Source organism: Puma concolor, chromosome B1, assembly GCF_028749965.1.
Source record: "Puma concolor isolate L17-30 chromosome B1, mPumCon1.1.hap2, whole genome shotgun sequence".
Taxonomy (NCBI): Eukaryota; Metazoa; Chordata; class Mammalia; order Carnivora; family Felidae; genus Puma; species Puma concolor.
In genome coordinates this window covers 166,799,103-166,822,794 of record NC_141670.1, presented here as the reverse complement: position 1 = coordinate 166,822,794, position 23,692 = coordinate 166,799,103, and the positions used below count along the sequence as shown (strand labels likewise).

The 23,692-nt window shown below is 39.8% G+C and overlaps 1 protein-coding gene across 3 annotated transcripts in view; it reads right to left on the bottom strand.

The window, feature by feature from the left end:
* TEC (tec protein tyrosine kinase) overlaps positions 1 to 23,692 on the bottom strand; it is a 128,961-nt gene that overhangs the window by 12,971 nt on the left and 92,298 nt on the right. For 2 of the 3 annotated variants that reach the window (XM_086705116.1, XM_086705114.1), the window contains exons 3-12: positions 22,950 to 23,054; positions 21,226 to 21,307; positions 20,447 to 20,575; positions 18,282 to 18,322; positions 17,045 to 17,220; positions 12,813 to 12,878; positions 7,615 to 7,669; positions 5,250 to 5,329; positions 3,930 to 4,063; positions 597 to 671 (exon numbers count right to left, since the gene is read on the bottom strand). In XM_086705116.1, coding sequence (XP_086561242.1) covers positions 597 to 671; positions 3,930 to 4,063; positions 5,250 to 5,329; positions 7,615 to 7,669; positions 12,813 to 12,878; positions 17,045 to 17,220; positions 18,282 to 18,322; positions 20,447 to 20,575; positions 21,226 to 21,307; positions 22,950 to 23,054 — 943 coding nt within the window. The remainder of the gene's footprint in view (positions 1 to 596; positions 672 to 3,929; positions 4,064 to 5,249; positions 5,330 to 7,614; positions 7,670 to 12,812; positions 12,879 to 17,044; positions 17,221 to 18,281; positions 18,323 to 20,446; positions 20,576 to 21,225; positions 21,308 to 22,949; positions 23,055 to 23,692) is intronic. The other variant, XM_086705115.1, reaches the window with a different exon arrangement.

Sequence of the window (23,692 nt, the reverse complement as noted above, 5' to 3'; positions counted from 1 at the left end):
CTTTCCCTCCTCCGGGGGATGATGGACTGCCTTCCAAGCCATCACAATACAAGCAACGTGAACTGCAGAAAGCAAGAAGATGATGAACAATATGCTAATAATAATAGAGCTTAAAAGTGCTTAGGAAAAAAAAAAAACAAAATCAAACGCTTCCTCCTTTAGCATTCTTCCCCCTCAGTTTCGTTTTTTGTTTTTTTCCCCCAATTACATCAGGTTGGAAAGAATTTAATCTTCTGTTTAAAAGGCTTTTGCTGGAAGCAACAAAGACCTCAAGTGGATGCCTTCTTTATTACCCCCATCCTTAACTTCCTGTGAGTAACCAACAAGGCTAGTGAGAACCAGGAAAGGATTTGGTTTATTTTAGAAATAACATGGCAGTGCTTATTTTTCACCAACAGGAAGTTTTCTGAATTATGAATAATGATGAAAACAGAAAATCGAGGGTTACCATAGCTATGAGTACAATCATCTAAAAACCCATACTATGAAACTATAAAAACAGTTCTACTATGTGGAATCCTAAACATCTAAACTGGTCTTGGAGTGATAGATTTTTTTCAAGGAAAGTTAGCCAGTGCAACTATGAAATGAGTTACCATAGCTGAATCCTGCAGTGGTCGGTGCATTCTTCTCCCTCACGTTAACTGGGTACCGCAGCCTTGTGACGAGTCCTGGAGGTCAGAGAGAGCAGTGCAGTTGAATTCATTCTTAATCACTCCGCATGGTAAAGCACAAACCTTAGAAACTCCTGTACAAAGTCCATTCATTTTCCACTAAGTGCTCATCCTCTGTGGGTACATACAGTACCCTGCTATATGCTAGCGAAAAATAAAACCAGAGGAAGGCAGGCAGGAAGAAGATAATCCTATACTTTGACTTGACCATTTCATATTTTTACAGAACATAAAAAAACTTTTAAAGATAGAAATGCTTTTATTCACTCAACAAACACTGCCTTTTAAATATTACCGTGTTCTGGGGCACCTGGGTGGCTCAGTTGGTTAAGTGTCCAACTCTTGATTTTGGCTCCGGTCATGATCTCGCGGTTCATGAGTTCGAGTACCGGGTCGGGCTCTGTGCTGACAGTATGGAACCTGCTTGGGATTCTATCTCTCTTCCTCTCTCTCTGCCCCTCCCTGCCTTACTTTCTCTCAGCAATAAATAAATAAATTTAAATAAATAAATAAATAAATAAATAAATATTACAGGGTTTATCGAGCTCTCTGCTAGCATATTTGCTTCTCAAACATTTTTGAAAATGTTAAAAGGTTTCTAACAGTTACTATCGCTTATTATTTCATTTTGTTTTCCAATGAGATCTGAACTATGAAAGGGATTTAAGGTAGTCTATTAAAAATTAAAGTGATTCACCTTGCTAACTCAATACAAGTAACGTTAGCATAAATAGAGGCTCTAAAATATCAACAACTGGAAGAGAAACTACTGGAAGTCAGTGAGGTGGAGTAAACCCTTTAACGTAAGTTGCTCCCAGCACTAAATGAGAAGAAATGGCACAGGTATCTCTCCTATAAGCATCCATTTTCCTCTGTATTTCTTCAGTTACAGCGTATCTCATAGTAACTTTAAAGTGTTACATACTTCTCTGTCTCCCTCACCAGACAGTAAGTTCGGAGAGACACAGGGTCAATGACTATCTCTAGTCCACCACAGACTCCCTAGAACCAGGCACAATGCCTGGCACATAACAGACACTTAATACATGTTTGCTAAATGACTGAATTGAGGTAACGGTTGTTATACAAGGAGATGAAAGAAATAGGGAATGTGATCCCTGAAAAAGAAAGTAACAGAATAAGAGGTAAGAAAAAGTTCTTGGGGGATAAATCGATAATGAAAATAGCTCCTCACGTGTTAGACACAGACTTAACATATAACCCAGCAAATTCACTCCTAGGTAAGTAACCAAGAGAAATGAAACCTATTTCTGTGCAAAAACTTGGATACAAATGTTCACAGCAGCATTATTCGTAAAAGCCAAAATGTGGAAACAAGCCAGATGTCCACCCCTGATGAATGACAACAAAATGGATAAACCAAATTAACACAGTGGATTATGATTTGTCAATAAAAAGGAACGGGACACTTATACAGGCTACAACATGGACACATGTCAAACACATTATGCTAAGTCAAAGAAGCCAGTCGTAACAGACCACCTATTGTATGATTCCATTTATATAAAATGTCCAGAATAGGCAAATCTGTGGAGACAGAAAGTAGATTAGTGGTTGCCAAGGGCTGGATTGGTAAAAGAGGGGCAGGGGAACCGGGGGGAGAGACAGGTGATGGGCACAATATTTCTTCTGAGGATGATGAAATGTTGTTAGATTACGGTGATAGTCGGCACCGCTCTGAACACACTAATGACCACTCACCTGTATACCTAAATGGGCGAATTTTATGCTATTTAAATTATCTCTCAATAACTGTTCCTATCATTATCTGAGAAAACGGACATCAATGTAGTTTCTGGTTCTGGTGTTTGGTTTGTTCCCACTCCGGTGGTAAGTATAGCAGAGATTCAGCAAGATGGAAAACTCATTCAGGACACAACTACTCTAGTCTTTAGAAGCCCCTAGCATAGCCCTAAACCCTGGGCTTGTCTGACGGCTTCTGTGACAGCCCTGATATAGACATATCTTAGGATTTAGTTTAATACTGTTAAAAAAAGAAACTCTCCAATGACACTTCTAAAGGTGGTAAGGTAGACTTTATTCAGGACCATTGTGATTGGTATAGGAACCACCGCAATATGATTTTAGAGTTCGACAGAGACTGGGTTCAACTCCAAATATAGCATGGACAAGCAGGAATTTACAGCCAAGGAGCAGGGGGGCAGTCAGTGGATGGAAAATTACTAAGAGGAACTCTAGGCAGGGAGGGGGTTGGGATACGCCAATCTAACAGGATCTTGCTGAATATAAGCCAGGGTGACCGAACATCACCCAGTGGGAAATAAGGAACCTGATCAGAGACTGAGTGCGAGTGGATATCAAGGGTGGGAGTTCCGGTGAAACTGACTTAGCAGGGTTCTTGCTAAAACTGGATCTTACAAGAAAGTGCATAAATAAATGGGTCTAAAAGATGGTTTAGGAGCCTGACTAATGCTTAGTCAAGCAAGGAGTCTTTGTTAATACCAAGGGTATAAGCGACAGAAATGTGAACATTCATCATATACAATAAGAGTAACTCATGAGCTGAGGTCAAATCAGCTTTTTTAAAAAAAAAAAAACTTAAGGTTTATTTATTCTAAGAGAGAGAGAGTGGGAGAGCAGGGGAGGGGCAGAGAGAGGAGAGAGAGAATCCCAAGCAGGCTCCAGGCTTTCAGTGCAGAGCCCAACATGGGGCTCGATCCCATGAACTGTGAGATCATGACCTAAGCGGAACCAACAGTCAGATACTGAACTGACTGAGCCACCCAGACGCCCCAAGACAGCCTTTTACAAGACTTAATATTATTTCCCATTTTTCTTTGTATATATCACATCCTTAATATGCAATAATTTTTTTTTTCAACGTTTATTTATTTTTGGGACAGAGAGAGACAGAGCATGAACGGGGGAGGGGCAGAGAGAGAGGGAGACACAGAATCGGAAACAGGCTCCAGGCTCTGAGCCATCAGCCCAGAGCCTGATGCGGGGCTCGAACTCACGGACCGCGAGATCGTGACCTGGCTGAAGTCGGACACTTAACCGACTGCGCCACCCAGGCGCCCCTGCAATAATTTTAAATCAATCACACTCTACAATTAACTACAAACTGAAACTGTTCAAGGAAGAATTCATCACAATGTCTGACCATGTAGCCGTGGGGTCTCCGTAGTGGAGTGGTTATCACGTTCGCCTGACAATGTCTGACCACCGTAATCCCTACCCTGTATTTGAAAAATGTTTTAACAGATCATTTACCTGCTGCATTGTGCTTATGATATTCAATAATCTCAGGAATTGAACCAAATGCATGTTTTTCTGCGAGATAATACTTCTTTGGGGATGTTGTTGTTTCCTTTATATGATAATGCCTGAAACCCGACGAGCCTTCTCTGAAACAAAAATCAAATTGTGTTAGCACCAAACTGTAATAACGTAACATCACTCTTAAGATGTTTTCCACCAAGAAACCACAGGTCCCTACATATGGCCCCTTCTAGTCTCTGCACAACTTTTATTTTTTCCCCCACGTTCTTCTTAGCTTCACCTGTCACATTAACAGGTGGAAGTTTTTAAAGTGGTCACTGGTAATGTACTTGGCCCTTGCATGAGATTGTGAAAGAGAAAATTTACCAACTCCATTTACCAACACGTAAAAGTCTTAAAATACCTCTTAGCTGGCTACTGTTTTTTGTCCCTGCTATTAATGTAAATGTGCAAATGTCTACAAGACTTATACTTCTAAAAGTGAACCAACCCACTTCTAAAAAATGTATAAATTCTATTTTAGATATCTTTCTAGAACACAGATCTTCTCGAGTCATGTCTTGCTAAAAATTCTTTCAAGAGAATTCCCTCTGCTCTTAAAATAAAGCTCCTTGACACTGGTGTGACCTGACCTCTACTTTTATCTCTTAGGGTTCTCTTTCCTCCCTTCACCGCCCCCTTCCATTCTGGCTAAAATACTCTCTTGTCAGTTCCTGGAACTCATCATATCCTCCCTCAATTCCGGGTCCAGTTTCCTAAGTCAGAAACACTCTTTCCCTTCCCCCCACCTTCTGCCTGCATTACCCACCAGGTCTGTCTAGATGTCCCTAGAAAACACTGGTGACTAACTTGGATGTGTCTGGGCCATGGACTACCCCCCCACACATACACACATTGCTCTCCGAGCATAATACTTACTCACATGCTACCACAACTGCCTGGTTGCTTGTCTGAATCCCCCACTAAGCTATAGGAAGGCAGGGTCTGTGTCTACTTTGTTCGCTGTGCCAGCCTTAGTGCTTAGTGCAGTGCACAGTACTCATTTCTTGAATGTTGCTAACGTTTCCATAGACATTCTCAGTGGATATATATGGAAAACCATAAGGAAGATTACCAAGTACAGGAAATATGGATATAAAGAAATATGAACACAAAAAATAGGATAGATTTTAGAAATCAAGTGCAGGTTTTCTTGTTTCGTGCTGAAATGCAGCGTATTGTTTGAACATTAGGAATCCATAAAAACTACACAGGAACTTCATATCAAAACTCTTAAAGAGAGAGAGAGAGCTTGATCGATTGATTACTTACCCTCCGAACTTTGTATAAAGGGAGACCGTGTACATGCCTGGCTGACTGGAATCTCTTACCATAAAACCACCTTCTTTATCCTAAAATCCAAGTTAAGAAAATGTTTCCAATCTAACAGCAAGTATCAATGCCATAGAGAAGATTCAAGAAACCCATCTTGTAATTTCATGTTTATTATCCTTTGCTTAGAAAATCTGCTTTGGAGAAGCACAACTTAAAAAAACAGGGTGTAACTACATGACTTTCCCCTTCACATTACTGGGCTGTGAGATTAGTTGAAGAAAGTACACTCACAATTCCCCCAGTCACAAATCACCACACACAACAGCATGAGGTATTTCAACAAGATATCTCGAAGTGTCCTTTCAGAACCGATACACAAGGTTTCGCAATTTCTAGAAGTGCTAGACATGTGGGGAAACAGTTACTGAAAAACGTGTGTCTTAATAATTGGGTTTCATAGCATACACTTCTCATATTTGCTAGAAGCTTTGAATCCTGACTCAATATCATCTTCTATCCACACAGCATTTTTCCTGTAAATATCTCAGTGCTCTTTATAAGAACATTCTTTAAGATCCCTAATTCCCCGGGAAATTGATGTTAAATATCACCGTTCACAGAAGGAGAGCTGCAGGCACAAGTAAATCAGGCAGAGAAAACCAAAAAGCAAAACAAAACAGAATGACTAAAAAATAAGTTCTCAAGTTTTCAGCGAAACAGCAAGAAACAGAAGCTAGGAATGTCAAATACCTCTCCGCCGATAACCCCCCAGTCTCTAGCTTTAAGATGAGAGTGTGTTTAATAGTCAAAAAACAGGCTCTGTGATATTAGCACAGAGCCTGCTTGGGATTCTCTCCCTCCTTTTCTCTCTGCCCCTACCCCCGCATGCACACACGCTGTCTCTTTCTTTCAAAAATAAATAAAACTTTAAAAAAATGGAGAACCATTACAAAATAGAATAACTGGATCATAAATGTGGAGAATTGTACAGATCGTCTTCTAATCCAACCTTCTTATCTTACAGATGTGCAAAACAGACTAGAGAAGTTACAGCTAGACTCAGGTCTCCTTACTTGGTCTATTGCAGTTCCCTCTATACTACATTTTACCCTTTTGTTTTATTGCTTTTTAAAGTGTAAGAATTTTAGCACACTTATTACTTACTATTATTTGGCTTATTTATTTCTAAAGGCAACTAAATACTTAATCAAACTTCATTTATGGGGTGCCTGGGTGGCTCAGTCAGTTAAGCATCCGACTTCAGCTCAGGTCATGATCTCGTGGTTCATGGGTTCCAGCCCCGCATCGGGCTCTGTGCTGACAGCTCAGAGCCTGGAGGCTGCTTCAGATTCTGTGTCTCCCTCTCTCTCTCTGCCCTCCCCCCACCTCTCTCTCTCTCTCAAAAATAAACATTAAAATAAATAAATAAATAAATAAAAACTTCATTTATAATAGATATCATGTAATACTGATATAAATTATTTTAAAACAAATAACTTCAAGCAAAAAGGAAAAACACATTTAAGTACTAAAATCAAGGTAGCAAATAATACATTAGTGAGAAAGGAAGTAAAGAAAATGTTACCCATGTACTAGTTGTTACCTATTGGTATGGATTTAATTGTCTCCTACTCAAAAAAGATACGTTGGAGTCCTAACCATATTTAGAGATTTACAGAGGGAACTGAATTGAAATGAGATCAATAGACTGGGCCCTAATACAATATGATGGAGTCCTTATATGAAAGGGAAATCTGGGGGGCACCTGGGTGGCTTAGTTGGTTACGTGTCTGACTTTGGCTCAGGTCATGATCTCATGGCTTATGAGTTTGAGCCCCACATCAGGCTCTGTGCTGACAGCTCAGAGCCTGGAGCCTGCTTTGAATTCTGTGTCTCCCCCTCTCTCTCCCTCTCTCCCACTCAATCTCTCTCTCTGTCAAAAATAAATAAATGTTAAAAAAAAAAAAAAAGAAAAAGAAAGGGAAATTTGGACACAGAGACGGATATGCATGAAGGATGGAACAGAGGGAAAAAAGGTGGAAGGCCTGAAACAGATCCCTCCCTCACAGCCCTCAGAAGGAGCCAACCCTGCTGGCCTCTGGATTCCAGACTTCCATCTAACCTCTAGAATCATGCAACAATGCATTTCTGTTGTTTAAACCGTTCAGTCTGTGGTACCTTGTTTTGGTGGCCCCAAGAAACTAACAGTACACAAATACTCAATTTTAAATGATTAAAAAGGACCACTTACATCACAGTATTTTTTAGCCTTTAGAAACAGATACGTGAAATCACTTCTCAGAGATTTGTTACAATTAATTTGCACTGAAACCGAACTCACAAAACAAGTACAAAAACTTACTTCACTTCTAAGGAGTTGCTCTGCTTTGCTTCTATTCGTATTTCTGCAATACCATCTGAACAGAAAAGAAAGTACATTTAAGGCCTCAGGTTTTTACAATTCTCTAGGATTGTTCTCTCTAGGCTTAACCAGGTAACACTGCTCATCAATAATAAATACAATAAGTGACAACAAGACATTACTCATAATCTCAATGATATAGACAATCACTAATAACATTTGGGTATATATACCTTCAGACTTTCCCTACTCATGTTATTACGACGATATGTACATATGCCAACATTCACATTTTGTTATTAAAGTGGGATCAAGCTATACTTGCTATATCATAACCAGAACTTTTTATATAATAGTGTATGGACAGACATCTTTGCAAAGCAATATAGTTCTAGGCACCGTGGTATGGCTATGCCGTAATTTATTTAAACTATTCTTCATTATTTAACATAAAAATCATTTCCAATTTTTCTGTAATAATTACAAGAATGAATTTTACTCCACAGATTCAAACATGCAGGGAACATCATCCTACTTTCACTACTGTATTTAATTCAAATTAAAAGTTACCCCAAGCCCCTATCCCACCAATAGGTAGTAGATTTCATTGCAAGTCATAATGGAGGCTCTCCCACTGAATTTCACAAAGGCCCCAAGTGTCAAAAGAAAGACAGCAAAACAGAAGAACAGGCCTCCTGAGTTTTCTAGACTTACTAGTTGTAGCACAGCCCCACACCCTGGCGGTCACCTAAGTCTCTGCCGTAGGAATACTGCTATTGCCAAGCAGCGATGCCAGCCCTCCCACCAGGTTCTGTCACCACTCTGGGCAATGATCCCAAACCCCTGCAGATCAGTGCCCCTTCTTAACCCCTGGGGAATCTTTCCCAAGGAAAGATGGAAACTGCCATCTCCCATCTCATCCTCTGAGATACTCTCTCCTCTCCCTGCTTCCCCCAGCCCAATCTCTCCATGAGAGAGGCCAAAGAACATGAACTCAGACCATTTCCTTTGGCGTTCGTTTTTAAACTTCTGTTGTTTGTTTTGATCTGTTTGTTTTAGATGCCCTTCAGTGAGCAGAGAACCCTCCACCACAGTCTTATTTCCTGAGGCTTCTAATGTTATGAAACCAGACAGGCCCCTCTGGACATCTGGATTTTCTACCGCTGGTTCAGCTTGATTATAAAAGAACCAGCACCTGCTTTTGACACAGGAAGTACCCTGAGACAAGTGAACATAAAGGGAAAAATACAGAGACCAAAATATAATACAAGATCCTTTTTTTGGTCTGGATGCTTTTATGCACTCGTAGCAGCCTAACTACAATCTCAGTACAAGCTGATGGCTCTTATTTTATTTGGAGCCTGGGGTGATTAACCAGAATTATGGGCATTAAGATCTCATTGCCGTGGACCCCATTTTATGAACTGAGACCAAGTTTAACGAAATTGCAGTTGTAATCAATCAACTTCCATAAAGCAATAGAGAGATACAATAAATGAGGAGAACATAATGGATTCTGTCCCTGAGCTTTTCCACTGATACAAGAAACATTCATCAGAATGCCAAAAAAGTCAAAAATTAATTAAGGAAAGGCAACTGGAGTTCTCATGGCATATATTATAAACGAGCAGAACCTGAAAGATTGGAAAAAAAAATTTCTTTGTAAATAACAAAGATTCAAACCCACATCTTCACAGCAAGAGTAAGCAACGGAGAGTTAGTCTCACGTTCAGATGCAAGAAAACAGTTAAGGCTAACTTGTGGCTCTCAGGAGGAAACAGAGAAAGAAAGAGTCCTTTCTTCATCTAGCACATTCAACTCCTGGGAAGGGAAAAAGGAAATAAGAAAGAAAAGGAATCCATGGTACAAAGGGCAGGCAGCCTTTTTGGAAGCCTGCCCTAAGCAGTGCTTTTTCTGGCATTTGCGGATTCCCCAGAAAGGACATTTCTCCTCCCTCGGATGTAAACTCAGACCTTTAAGAATATGTTGAAGGAAGGAAAGGAGGAAGGAGTGAGGAACAAACTGATGAATCAATTAGTGGTATTTCCCAATGGCCCATTGTAGCTTCTCTCTCTCTTCTATGATGCTTATCACCAGGCGAGACAGGAAGGCCACTGATGGCTCTGCTGAACTCATCCTGGCAAGAGGAACTCTGCACACAGGTAAACGTGAAGGAGCCCACATGGTGAGCAAAAGTGCTGGGGCAGATGCTGGCCCACGTACATCTGTCCTAGCCGGTCACACAAATGTCTCTGTGAAAGGGAGGCGCCTGGTTGGCTCAGCTGGTTAAGCATCCAACTCTCGATTTCAGCTCAGGTCAAGATCTCACGGTTTGTGAGATGGAGCCCCGTGTCAGCATGGAGCCTGCTCGGGCTTCTCTCTCCGTCTCTCTCTGCTGCTCTCCCACTTGTGGTTTCTCTCTCTCCCTCTCTCTCTCTCAAAAAGTAAATAAACAAACTTAACAAAAAGAAAAAAGACAACCAGTGTAAATGATGGAAAACCAGAAACAAACCAAACAACCAGCTATGATTCTTTGCTGGTTCTGTAATTTGACCCCTTTCCCCTGAGCCACCCACTCAAAGCCTTTTATCTTAGACTTTGCCCTATTCGAAGGGCCCTTTCATTTCTATCACCTTCTTCCTTTAACATCCTTCCACCAAGAACTTGTCATGACCATCACCATGAACCCACTTTCTTTCCTGCAGCAGCTCCTTTGACTCTCTCCTCTTCAAACTGTTACCTGGATGTGGAGGTCAGAACTAGGTTCTGCTGGCCCTGGGAGCCTCGGGCCTGGCAATCCTGAGTCCAGCCCCATGGGCTGTCTGTTGCCTGGGACTCCTGGGCCCCCAAAAACAGCAGGAGAACTCTTGATTCAATAGCTGGCAAAAGGCTTTTTTAAACCCTGGGAACATTTGAGATGTGTTACAGCATGGGCTGTAGCAGAGAACAACACAAATCTTGGCATGGGAAAACAGGGAGAAGAGGGGGGATCTCTGATTGTCTACACTGAAAACAGGTTTTGTTCTTGTTGAGCGAGGCATGGCACATGCCATGTGGAATCCTTGACCCTGGGCAGAGGGCTGAGGGGATTCCCACACCAGAGACCGTACATGGCAAATTCATTTAGTCACACAGAGTAGGAGGAGAGTCCCTTAGAAGAGAGGGCATTTCCAAACTAAGATAAATCCAAAAAATTCATGGCAATGAATCACAACCTTCATAAAATCCTTATTTGTAATCCCAAGAATCAGGGGAGTTCTCACAATTAGACAAGGACTATCTGGCTTCCAAGCATAACCCTCTTCAAATCATCAGTTATGTCTCAGTCAGATCACTTTGTTTATTCGTTTTTCTAAATATAATTTATTGCCAACTATATACAGTGTGCTCTTGGTTTCGGGGGTAGATTCCTGTGGTGCATCGCTTACAAATCACACCCAGTGCCCTCCTCAATGCCCATCACCCACTTTCCCCTCTCCCCCACCCTCTATCAACCCTCAGTTTGTTCTCTGTATTTAAGAGTCTCTTTTGGTTTGCCTCCCTCCCTCTCTGCTTGTAACTATTTTTTCCCTTTCCCTTCCCCCATGGTCTTCTGTTAAGTTTCTCGAGTTCCACATATGAGGGAAAACATACGATATCTGTCTTTCGCTGACTGTCAGTCAGATCACTTTACAGTAGGGTCCAAGGGCGCCTGGGTGGCTCAGTCGGTTAAGCAGCCAACTATTGATTTCGGCTCAAGTCATGATCTCACAATTGGTGGGATGAGGTCCTGCATTGGGCTCTGCATTGTTAGCGCAGAGCCTGCTTGGGATTCTCGTTCTCCCTCTCTCTCTGCCCCTCCCCCACTTGTGCGCATGCTCTATCAAAATAAATAAATAAATTTAAAAAAAAAGAAAAAGAAAATAAGGTCCAAGTTTTCACTGTTTAGTACCTTCCCTAATTCTAAAGATTTTGGTATTTTTTCCTAGAATTTATTTAAGAACAGAAACACTATTTATTTTACATATTTTTTATACCTTATCTACTTCTAAAACAACTTTGGGGGATCACACCACCGAGGGCTATTAATCCTTTTCTAGATTTTAAGGTACATCCACCTTATGGGCACTGATACGGACAGAGAAGACAGCTTTTTGTTGGTGGTGGTGATGGTGGTGTTTTTAAATAAGTGAATGAAGCATCAGAATGACCCCCTCAGAATGACCACAGAAGAGTATCTGGTATATATGAGCTTCTCATTAAAACCTGGCCACGCACTGCTAGTGGGCTTATAAATAGTATGCCCGTTGCCTTCTCTGGAAAGCAGTTTGACAGCATGTATTAGGAGTCCTAAACAAGTTCATCACTACCCTTTAGACCAGTATGTAAATTTTTAGAGACCTCGTTGAAAACAATAAGCAAAAAGAGGTTATCCCAGTTAACGTTACGGAGCAAAGATGCTACACAGCACAGTGCCTTACAAATAAGGCAATGGTTATATAAAATATCACACATCTATGTGGCATGTGCCTCGTTGTATGCGCTAAGGCCTACCACAGTGCCTCATACATGCTAGGATCTCAGTAAATATCTGATGAATTTGTGACTGAATGAAACATAATGCAGTTATGAAAATGTTTTTGAAGAATACCCAATGGCATGAGGAAAATTCAATTCATAATATACTGTGAAGTAGAACAAAAAGGATACAAAACATACACAGCATGATTCTGCTCCTTAAATAACAGTTAAAAAAAAAAAAACTGAACGGAAATATGCTAATGTTAACACGGGCCAACTCTAGTTGATTTATGAGTAATTTTTATTAACATTTTTCGTATTTTAAACATATTGCTATCATATTGCTATGATCATATTGCTATCATAGCAAGAGAAAAGAAACAAACTTTTTTTTTTTTTTTAAGGCCACTCTTGGAAACTGTATTCTGATTTCCTGAATGAATGAACAATGATCTGTACTTCAAAGTCAGCTAAGCTGTGATTTGTTTAAAATAAATTCAATTATATTTGCCCGTGTAACTGCATTCATACATAGTTCCTTCAGGTAAAGCCTATTTAGAGAAACTAATTCTCACAACATCCACTCTGTACAACTGACTTCAGGAAAGATATCTATTCATCTCCAAAATGCCTTACATAACTAGGAAAATGAAAACATTTTCTGGTTCTCCACATTCACAAAAAAACCATTTACTTACTCATATTGGTCTAAGTTGTTCGATTTCTTTCCCGTTACATAATTACTTGGGATGTATCCTTCACTCCTGGAAGGAAGGAAAATACTTTTAAGTAAACTGAAATTATTTTACTGAGAAGTTATTAAAAGAAAGATTATTGCGTTTATGAAATCATTAAAGCATTATATTGCCTAAAGCTTCAAGAAAAACTAGCTAACCCCCAATAATTCAATATACCTATAGCATTTGATGCTTTACAAAGTACTTCCTCGTTTGGCCTTCCCTAAAATTGTGAGGTAGGCAGGCACTACTATACCCACTTCCTGGTGGGGAAAATGAAGCTTAGAAAGATTAAGGGATTTTCTTCAGGTCCCAAACCTAGTCAGTAACAGGGTAAGAACTTAAAATCTGAACTTGTGACTAGGTTCAGAGCCCTTCCTAACATTTCACGATACTTCCCTTGAATTCTTGGGATGTTTTAAAGAAATCTCTATTTGAGAAAAGTGAAAATGTTGGATAAAAACACCCATCTTGTCAATAGTCCCAAACATCTGTGGAGAGCATTGTTTCACAGTAGTCCCTGACCTCTATATCAACATCACCTGGGCCACTTGTTACAAAGGCAAATTCTTGGGTCATACCCCAAGGGAACTGAATGAGAAGGCGTATGTGAGGCCAAGGAAATTTCAGTTTTACCCCTCATAACTCTTACACATTACAGCTGAAGAAGACCTCACACCTGAAATCTGTTAGAGAAAATCTCAAATGCTCACGAAGAGGTAACTAGGTGAGATGATGGGTCTTCTAATTTGATTGTGGAAATCACTTCACAATGCATACATATATTACAACATTGTGTTGTACACCTTAAATATATGTAATTTTCACTTATCAATCATACTTCAATAAAACTGGGAAAATTTTTTTTAATTTAAAAAATTTAATTAAAAAAATTTTTAGCCAAAAAACCCCACTCATAATAGGTACACTCTTGGTAGGAGCCCAGATTATCAGTGTAAGATAAAAGGCATACATGTATACAATTTTAAAAATTGAGTAAAACCCTAGTAATCTTAAATTTGAATTTGGGGGCACCTGGGTGGCTCGGTCGGTTAAGCGTCCGACTTCGGCTCAGGTCATGATCTCACGGTCCATGAGTTCGAGCCCTGAGTCGGACTCTGTGCTGCCAGCTCAGAGCCCGGAGCCTGTTTCAGATTCTATGTCTCCCTCTCTCTATGCCCCTCCCCTGTTCATGCTCTGTTCTCTCTGTCTCAAAATAAATAAACGTTAAAAAAAAAATTTTTTTTTTTGAATTTGAACTATTAGTAAGAACTCATAATACACACACACACACACACACACACACACACACACACACACACGTAGCTCTGTTGCACTGAAAAGGCCTAGAAACAATGACAATCAAGTAGTAATTAGAATCCTAGCATTCTGATTATTGTCCAAAGATTAACTTCCTAAGAGGCAGCATTCCTCGGGAAAATGACAAATTGCAGGTTTGGCCAGGAAAAATACAAGATGAACTTGAGCTGTTTTATTTTACCCAGAAAGCAAGGAATCTAAGAAAGATTAAAGTGATCCCAACCAGGAGCACCTGGGTGGCTCAGTCGGTTGAGAATCCGACTTCGGCTCAGGTCATGATCTCACAGTTCAGTAGTTTGAGCCCCATGTCGGGCTCTGTGCTGACAGCTCAGAGCCTGGAGCCTGCTTAGGATTCTGTGTCTCCCTCTCTCTCTGCCCCTCCCCCGCTCTCTCTCTCTCTCTCTCTCAAATATAAAAAAAAACATAAAAAAAAATTTTTTAAGTGATCCCAACCAAAAACAGCTACCACTCACCTATGATGGGACAATTCAAGCAAAAAGAATAATGACTGCAATGGTTGCAATATGCATCCATAATAATACTTAAAAAAAATAATTGGGTACCATTGTTATCACTAGAGGAAGCTCAGTTATCAACGCACTAAAATTGGTAAAAGGAAAGAATCAAACATTTCTCTTGCCTTTGCTGCACAAACTAAATGAACTGGCTGATGAGGCAGTTCTTCTTTAGAGAATTAATAAATGTAGACGGAATGAAGAGTCAGAAAATTATCATTTTACAATCCCTAATGAAATAATGGATCTAAGCAGTAATCACTAATGAATGCCAAAATCATTCGGTGCAATCGTGATGAGTTTTTTCATCACCTGAACCACTGAGTAATCTTCACATCATTAGAAGTGGGACAACCAGATATCAACTTCTAATGTGATCAAGCCTCTAGATTACAATTTGCAGGAAATACAGGACACAGAGACATATTAGATGATGCCATGTGAAAGCATTTAGTTTAATCTAGATTGTGGCTCATTTCATAGGGTAAATGACCTGGTTTCATCAATAAATCAAAAAAAAAAAAAAAAAGGATGGGGGCTGTTGTAGAACAAAAGAGAGACCTATCAGCCCAAATGCAGTATGTGGAGCTTGTTTTAGTCTTACTTAAACTGTATAAATACATATTAGAGCTACTCAGGGAAAAATGGAATTACATAATGGGTACTATCCTTAGACCTTGATCAGAGAGGTCCCTGTCGTGGTCTCACACTTCTAAGAGCATGCTAAAGTCCATGTTCCCTCAGTCCTCCTCTAGACCATCATCTGGGTAACTAGGACCCCCAAACTCTCTGTCCATTGCTAAGGCCAACACAGACCTTTCACCCTGCAGACTCTGAAAAGTAAATTATGCTAGTTATGTGCAACTCCTTCAGCCCAGGTCCAAGGGTGGCCAAGTTGGGGAGTGGCTCTTGTAAACTATGTGGACAGAGCTTAGACGTATGGCTGGGAGATCCATATGGTACACGTGAGACAGAACTGAGGTAGAAGGGAAGAGGAAAGGAAGGTACCCCAGGGAGTCAGCCCTCCATGCACTGTCACCTTCTGGCATGGGACTCTTAATTCAAACCTTGCCTCCTTGTCATTTTGAAGGTACGTTTGTCAGGTTACAGGATAAATGATATTTTATTGACCAGTTTGTCGGCTTAACTTATAACTTCAAAATACTTAGATACATGATATATGGGCTTTCATTTGTACTCTTCTTTCAGTCCTGAAAATGCTAGGGGAAAGTCTACAGATGGTATTTTTTTTAAATTATCATGAAGTATGATAACGACATGGTAGTTGTTCAAAAACATCTTTAGCAGTTAGACTTAGGGATGAAATTGACAAAATGATTTGAATTTACTTTTTTTTTTTTTAATTTTTTTTTTTCAACGTTTATTTATTTTGGGGACAGAGAGAGACAGAGCATGAACGGGGGAGGGGCAGAGAGAGAGGGAGACACAGAATCGGAAACAGGCTCCAGGCTCTGAGCCATCAGCCCAGAGCCTGACGCGGGGCTCGAACTCCTGGACCGCGAGATCGTGACCTGGCTGAAGTCAGACGCTTAACCGACTGCGCCACCCAAGCACCCCTTGAATTTACTTTTAAATACTCTAGAAAAAAACAACTGGGAAGATTGGTAAATCAGTCCACAAGTGAAGCGAGGAATAGAAAACTGGAATTGAGAATGGGGCAAGGAGGTGAGAAAGTAGATTTGGAGGGAGGGTATGCTCTGTCCAGGGCAAAAAGTCCTCCTCTTTTTATCCACAAGAACTCAGAATATAAACAGGATTATATTTCAGAGGCAAGCAAAGGATAGAGTTTCCTTAATGAAGCCTAAAGGATGCTCATCCTCTACATTTATCCAGATCTATTCATTACTTACCAATAATAAAGTTGAAAGGACGGTTCCTTTAAATCCAAAATTATCTTGTATAAATAATGCTTGTTTTTAAATTTCTTGCATATATGTGTATACATGTATTTTATACATACACACATGCACGCACGCACAAGCACACACACACATTCTCCCTCTTAGAAAAATGTAAGATTACTTACCTCAGGGGAGAAAAGCCTAAAATATCATTCCCCCAAGATAAAAGTTATCTAATTAAACATCTAATGAATGAGAAAGAGACCAATGTGATGCATTCTAATTTCTGGAAAGAAGTGGTTGATCCATTTACATTTATTGAGTCATTACTGAGACTACATTTTGTTACTGCAAAGTAACGATGTGTACTTCCATTACTTGCTGGCTGAACCAGTCTCATTACATGATTGTTACAGACGATTCTCTTCTTGCTCAGCACTTCACCCCCACCCCGACCCCCCGCTCTGTGTGTCATGCACAGAGAGGAAGCACTTACCCGTATTTATCTCTTGCTCTCCACCAATGAACATCATTCTTTTCTAATATAATATACTCTTGGCCTCTCTCTAATCTGAGATCATGTGCTTCTGTCGCTTGGAAATCATACATGGCTACAACGATTTCTTCACTATTATCTTCTTCCTCAGGTGGAATTGGTGGGGGAGGCCTTCGCTAAGAAGAGGAGACAACATCTGAAAATTTAGTCATTCTGCTTGAAACTGGGTATGAAATCAAACACTAAGTGATCCACACAGCACCAGAGGATAAAGCAGAAACCTCAAGTCTACATAATACAACCCGGGGAACCTTCCCGTGAGTTTAATGATATTGATGCTACTGGACCTCTCATGAGTTTCAGAATATAGGACACGAGCAAAACCCCTCTTTAAACATCAAACAGCCTCTGCTCGGTGTCAAGGCTGGCCTTCCAGGGAGAGCTAAGGATAATATGGGAGTAGAAACCAAAGGACTAACGGTGGACCCACCATTCAAATGGCCTGCAATGGGGAAAAGGCACACTAGGGAACGAGTCCTTTACCAGGTATCCTCTCAGTCAGAGGAATTTGCACTTCTTCGTCCCTACTATGTGCAAGGCACGCACTTAGTACCTAACACACTTTTTCTCCTTTATTCTTAATACTGATCCCATGAAATAAGAGTATAAAACTCCCATTTTACAACTGAGGAAACATGGTTTAAGGAATCCACCCAAAGTCACTCGTACCAGATTCACATTGGATCAGGTACCGTCTGGGTCCAAAGTATCCCGTATGGTGTTTTCCACCTCACCCACTCTTCAAAAGCATATCATTAAATCACCTCACCCACTCTTCAAAAGCATATCATTAAATCACCTCACCCACTCTTCAAAAGCATATCATTAAATCACTGAAGTCACTTCCTCGGCATAGTACTGTGGTCTTAAGACTGAAATAGTCCTTTAACGTCCCACAGCCCTTATACAAATCTTCAGGCCAAAATAAAAGCAAAATGCCACATGAGGAAGGGTCCCCGGTGATAATATCTGATATAATTAAATTAATGATAATATCTGATATAATTAAATTAATGTTATTTGACACCAAAAAAATTCAAAAATCCATAGTATATCTGTTTGTGATATGATACTGGGTGGCGGGGGAGGGGGGGCAAAGGGGCAGAATCACGTGAATGAATATACACTTACTTAACAAACTGCAAATGCTTCCAAAAGGCAAAGTCCACCTACCTACCTTCTTTGTTTCTGGTGCTGGAGGTAGTGCTTTTTTTATACCTGCAAATGACAACAACAAAAATAGGTCCAAATGCCATTTACCAATGATTGATAGTTTTAACAAAAAGTGAAGATGAACAGAGACCAGAAATCTACCTGGACTCTCTCACTCTGGTGCATGCGGCTTGTATCACTATTTCCGAAAAGACCTTAAAATGCTATCAAAGCTGGTTTGTTTTTTTGCCTTCCCGAACAAACTACAGACATGCCGTAGGGATCGGGGCCATGACTTATTCTTTGTAAACAAGTAGGAATATGACAAGTTAAGAAGCTTCTGCTCAGCAAGAGAGACCATCAACAGAATGAAAGGCAGCCTACACAAGGGGAGACAATGTTTGCAAACCACATATCAGATAAAGGGTTAATATCTAAAATATACAAGGAGCTCCTAGAACTCCATAGCGAAAAAATTCAATTAAAGACGCTACAAAGGACCTGAATAAACATTTGTCTAAAGAAGACATACAGAAGACATACAGGCCAACAGGTACATCTCACATCTGTTAGAACGACTATTATCAAAAACACAAGACAGAACAAATGCTGGTGAGGGTGTAGAGAAAAGGAAACCCTCGTGCACTGTCGGTGGGAACGCAAACTGGAACAGCCACTCTGGAAAACAGCATGGAGGTTCCTCAAGAAATTAAAAACAGAACTAGCATATGACCCAGCAATCCCACTTCTGGGTACATACACAAAGGGAAGGAAATCAGTACCTTGAAGAGATAGCTGCATTCCCATATTCATAGCAGTGTTATTCACAGTAGCCAAGGTATGAAAACAACCTAAATGTCCAGCAACAGATGAATGGATTAAAAAAAAAAATGTGCTGTGTATGTATGTACGTACACAATGGAACCTTATTCAGCTTTTACAAAGAAGGGAATCTTGTCTTTTGCGACAACATAGATGAACCTGGAGGGCGTTATACTAAGTGAAGTAAGTCCAGACAGGAAAAAAAGACAAATATCATGTGGTATCACTTATATGCAGAATTTTTTTAAAAAAAGTCAAACTCATGGTAACAGAGTAGAAAAAGTGGTTGCCAGGGGATGAGGGTTGGGGGGAAGGAGACAGAGATATTGGTAGAGGGCACATATTTTCACTTAGAAGATAAATAAGGTCTGAGTGTCTAATATATAACATAGGGACTACACTTGATAACACCATAATGTAGAACTGAAATGTACTAAGAGAGTATGTGCAACTTACATACTCTCACACATACACATAAAAAGGTATACATGTAAGGTAATAAATGTCTTAATTAACTCGATGGGAAGGATCTATTCATAATGCAGAAGTACATCAAATCATCACACTGTACGCTTTAAATATCTTACAATTTTATTTGCCAATTATACCTCAATAAAGTTGAAGGAAAAAAACCTGGAGCACCTGGGTGGTTCAGTCAGTTAAGCTTCTGACCCTTGATTTCAGCTCAGACCATAGCCCCTGGACAAATTCCATGCTGGGTGTGGAGCCTGCTTAAGATTCTCTCTCTCCTTCTCCCTCTGCCCCTCCCCTGATCATGTTCTCTTTCTCTCTCAAAAGAAAAGAAAAGAAAAGAAAAGAAAAGAAAAGAAAAGAAAAGAAAAAAGAAACAAGAGGGGCGCCTGGGTGGCTCAGTCAGTTGAGCAACCAACTTTGGCTCAAGTCATGATCTCATAGCTCATGAGTTTGAGCCCCACATCGGGCTCTGTGCTGACAGCTCGAAGCCTGGAGCCTGCTTCGGATTCTGTGTCTCCCTCTCTCTCTGCCCCTAACCCACTCGCATTCTGTCCCTCTCTCAAAAATAAATAAACATTAAAAAAAAAAAAAAAAGAAAGAAAAGCTGCTGATGGTGCCACATTAGGCTTATGCTTTTAATAGAGTCATTTTAAGTAGGCTTCCTTATTATGATAAAAGTTCTCAAAAATAGACCTTTTGATTCCATGATATGGCCTCCCTGCTAACTAAATATAATTATTCTTACAAAATACACTGTGCTAGAAAATGTAAAGGCCATTCAAGATGGCCTTTCCAAAATCAAAATCAAAAATCAAAATCAAGTCACTGTTTCACTATCCCAATAGCATGTACATCCTACATACAACGTAATTATAAAATAAAATAAATACTTACTACTCTCAAAAAGATTGTATTTTTCACATCCGGGTGCTAGTTTTTCAGTTTGTCTACAACACTGGTAACTTCCATCTGCCCAAAATTTAGGATGATATTTAATCATAATATTATTGTTGTTCTTTATTTCTGTAATTCATAGACACATTAAATGATCAGTGAAATAAAGCAGAGATGATAGAATGTTTTGTAAATAACACTGTTGATCATTCTTTATTTCTCAGATACTATGTTTACTATAAAAACACCTTCACAGCATCATACAACCCAGCATTCAGAAAATCCATATGGTTCTCTTTCACCTTTTTTTTGGTGAAGCACCCTTGTTAGCAGAAGTGACCTCTGCTATACCATGATGGATAAACACAAAAGTCAGCCCACAACCAAAAGAAGGGATGAGGACTGTCCAGTGTAAATCACCCATTTAAATACTTATTCACAAGTCAATTCATCCATACCAAATGTTGACTAAATAGGCAATTTCTTAGCAAATCAAATCCTGTTATCCTAAAAGCCCAGATGCTTTATCATCTTTAAATGCATTAGGCATTAAATGAAAGTGTGTGTATATATACATACATACACTATGTATATACCACTAGAAGGAATCAGATTATAAAAAAGGAAGCTCTCTTCAGCATGAATCACAGTAACAGAATGTCCTTGGAGAAACACTTACTGTAGCTTAAAAGATTATAAATGCAAGATACATTAGCTGTATTTCTTTTTTAGTGATAACATCCTAAAATTATTTAGAGCTAATATGACATGAGTTTTACCTTCTTTTAACTTCTTCACCCACCGGTCCCTGCTTTGTGCACTAGGTGCAAAAACGTAAAGTGTGTTAGCATCATGAACAACCTAAAATAAAACAAAATGTGGATGAGGTGAGAAATACTTAGGCACAGCACTTCTGCCTAGCACAGAGCCTTTGGTACCACAGGCGCCAATGAATGATTCTGAAATGATCAAATAAAAGTCAATCACTTCGGATCCAAAGAACCCGCATTCCTTTCTTACAAAAGCATATCTATTTCTTCATGTCGACATCAAGTGGGACACATATTTTGCAAAGGACTGTGTTTTCATAGAAGAAAAAATATACGGAGGCCAAGATGCTTCACTAATCTTATTTCTCACAATCTAATTAGCTGAAGATCCTGAAGTAAATTTGGTGTCTCGGGGATTATTCTAATCTAGTATTTTTCTGAATAATATTTTACATGAATGGACTACTCTCTCAGTTTCACTCCTATACCTTCCTTTTGCCACTATGAATAACAGCAGTAGCTAACTTTATTAAATACTACCCCAACTCTATGCTATGTGCTTTGCAGACATTAACTCAATTAATCCGACCATCAAGGCATCAGTATTTACATTTTATAGAGGAGGAGACTAAAGGGCTGATCTCCAGACCCTCCACTCCTATGTAACTCCAGGAAGCACCATTCATATAGAACATGCTGCACATGGTGTCCCCCCCAGTGTTGTGCTCCTTAACCTACCCATTGCCATTTGGCTAATCATCCAGAAAATCAGGATCTGACCTCAGAGTCCAAACCTTGAACCACAGTGCCTCTTTTACAGGTAACTCCTGGTGAGCAATTAAAAGTCTTATTCTTAATATTTTTAATATAGTAATAAAACTCAGCCTGGGAAACTAACCCAAGAATGTTGTCTTTGATCTGTTGTCACTTTACCCTTGATCACAGTCACAAGGCAAAAACATCTTGATGGGCTACAAATAAATACAAGGCTAGAAATCTCCCTTCCGACACACAAAGACATATGCCACATGATCTCACTCTATGCAAAATCTAAAACAGTAAAATTCATAGAAGCAGAGAGTAGAGGAGTAGTTGCCAGGGACAGGGAGGAGGGGGACATGGGGAGATGTTGGTCAAAGGGTACAAAGTTTCAGTTAAGCAAGATGAATGTTCTGGAAATCTAACATACAGCATGGTAATTACAGTTAATACTACTGGATGGTTTACCTGAAGTTTGCTAAGAGGGCAGGTCTTAAGTGCTCACATACAAAAGAAAAGAAAAAAGAAAAGAAAAGAGAAAAGAGAGGGAAGGGAAGAGAAGGGAAGGTAAAGAAAGGAAGGGAAATGGAGGGAAACAAAGGGGAGAGAAGGGAAGTGGAGTGGAGGGGAGGGGGGGAGGGAAGTGAAAGGAAAGGAAAGGAAAGGAAAGGAAAGGAAAGGAAAGGAAAGGAAAGGAAAGGAAAGGAAAGGAAAGGAAAGGAAAGGAAAGGAAGAAAATGCTAACTATGTCAAATGATGGATGTTAATTAGTTTGTGATCATTTCACAATGTACACAGACACCAAAACATCAAGTTGTACCCCTTAAATATACACAACTCCTATGTGTCAATTGTCCCTTAAAAAAGCTGAAAAAAATTTTTTTAATCAACGACCACAGCAATGCCAGGAAACTGTAGTAGTAAGCATGACTAAAAACCCAGAATTACACTTTGGCAAACACATGGCAACTCACCTGGAATGGATATTTGTTTTGGCAGGGAACAACATCATCATCATTCTTCACTATTTCCACACACTTGATTTTTGAAACATCAATAAATCCCTTTCTGTATTTTTTCTGTTGAAAGATAAAAAGGAGGGTGGGGAGGGAGAACCATTACAATTATAAGACACAAGACAAGAGGTTAATAGTAATATCTGTTAATGAAATCACTGATTCAAAATATTACTACTTCCTTAATAATTACCTAAATCAGGTTTCCATTTATTGTCAAAACATTTCAAACTACTAACACTGTGAGAATTGTAATAAAAGTAATTATTTCCATTTATTTCTAAAGATGAAGTTTTCTTATCCTTGCCCCCAACACTCTAGAACACATAAATGGACTCCCCCCGCCTTTTTTTTTTTTTTTTGTCACCCTCCCCTCTCAGACTTAGATCTTTTCAATTTCTTCAGCATCTTGAGGTCAGCACTCCACCCCCACACCCTCACCCTGCCAGAATAGCATCAAAGACCAAATCAAGCAAAACTCCAGGGAGCTGATCACAGATGCAAAACTCTGTTATCCTAAAAGCCAGTTCCATTTTCCCCTGCAGCACACAGAACCAGGAGGGTGGGAGGTGGATTTAAGGTATTCACAAAAGCTTCCATTCTCATTCTATTGTTGGATGGGCTATTTAGCTTCTCTACTGCCCTCTCTCTGCTCACTGCAATTCTGGCTGCAGCAATCAAGTAAGGACATTTCAAGACCT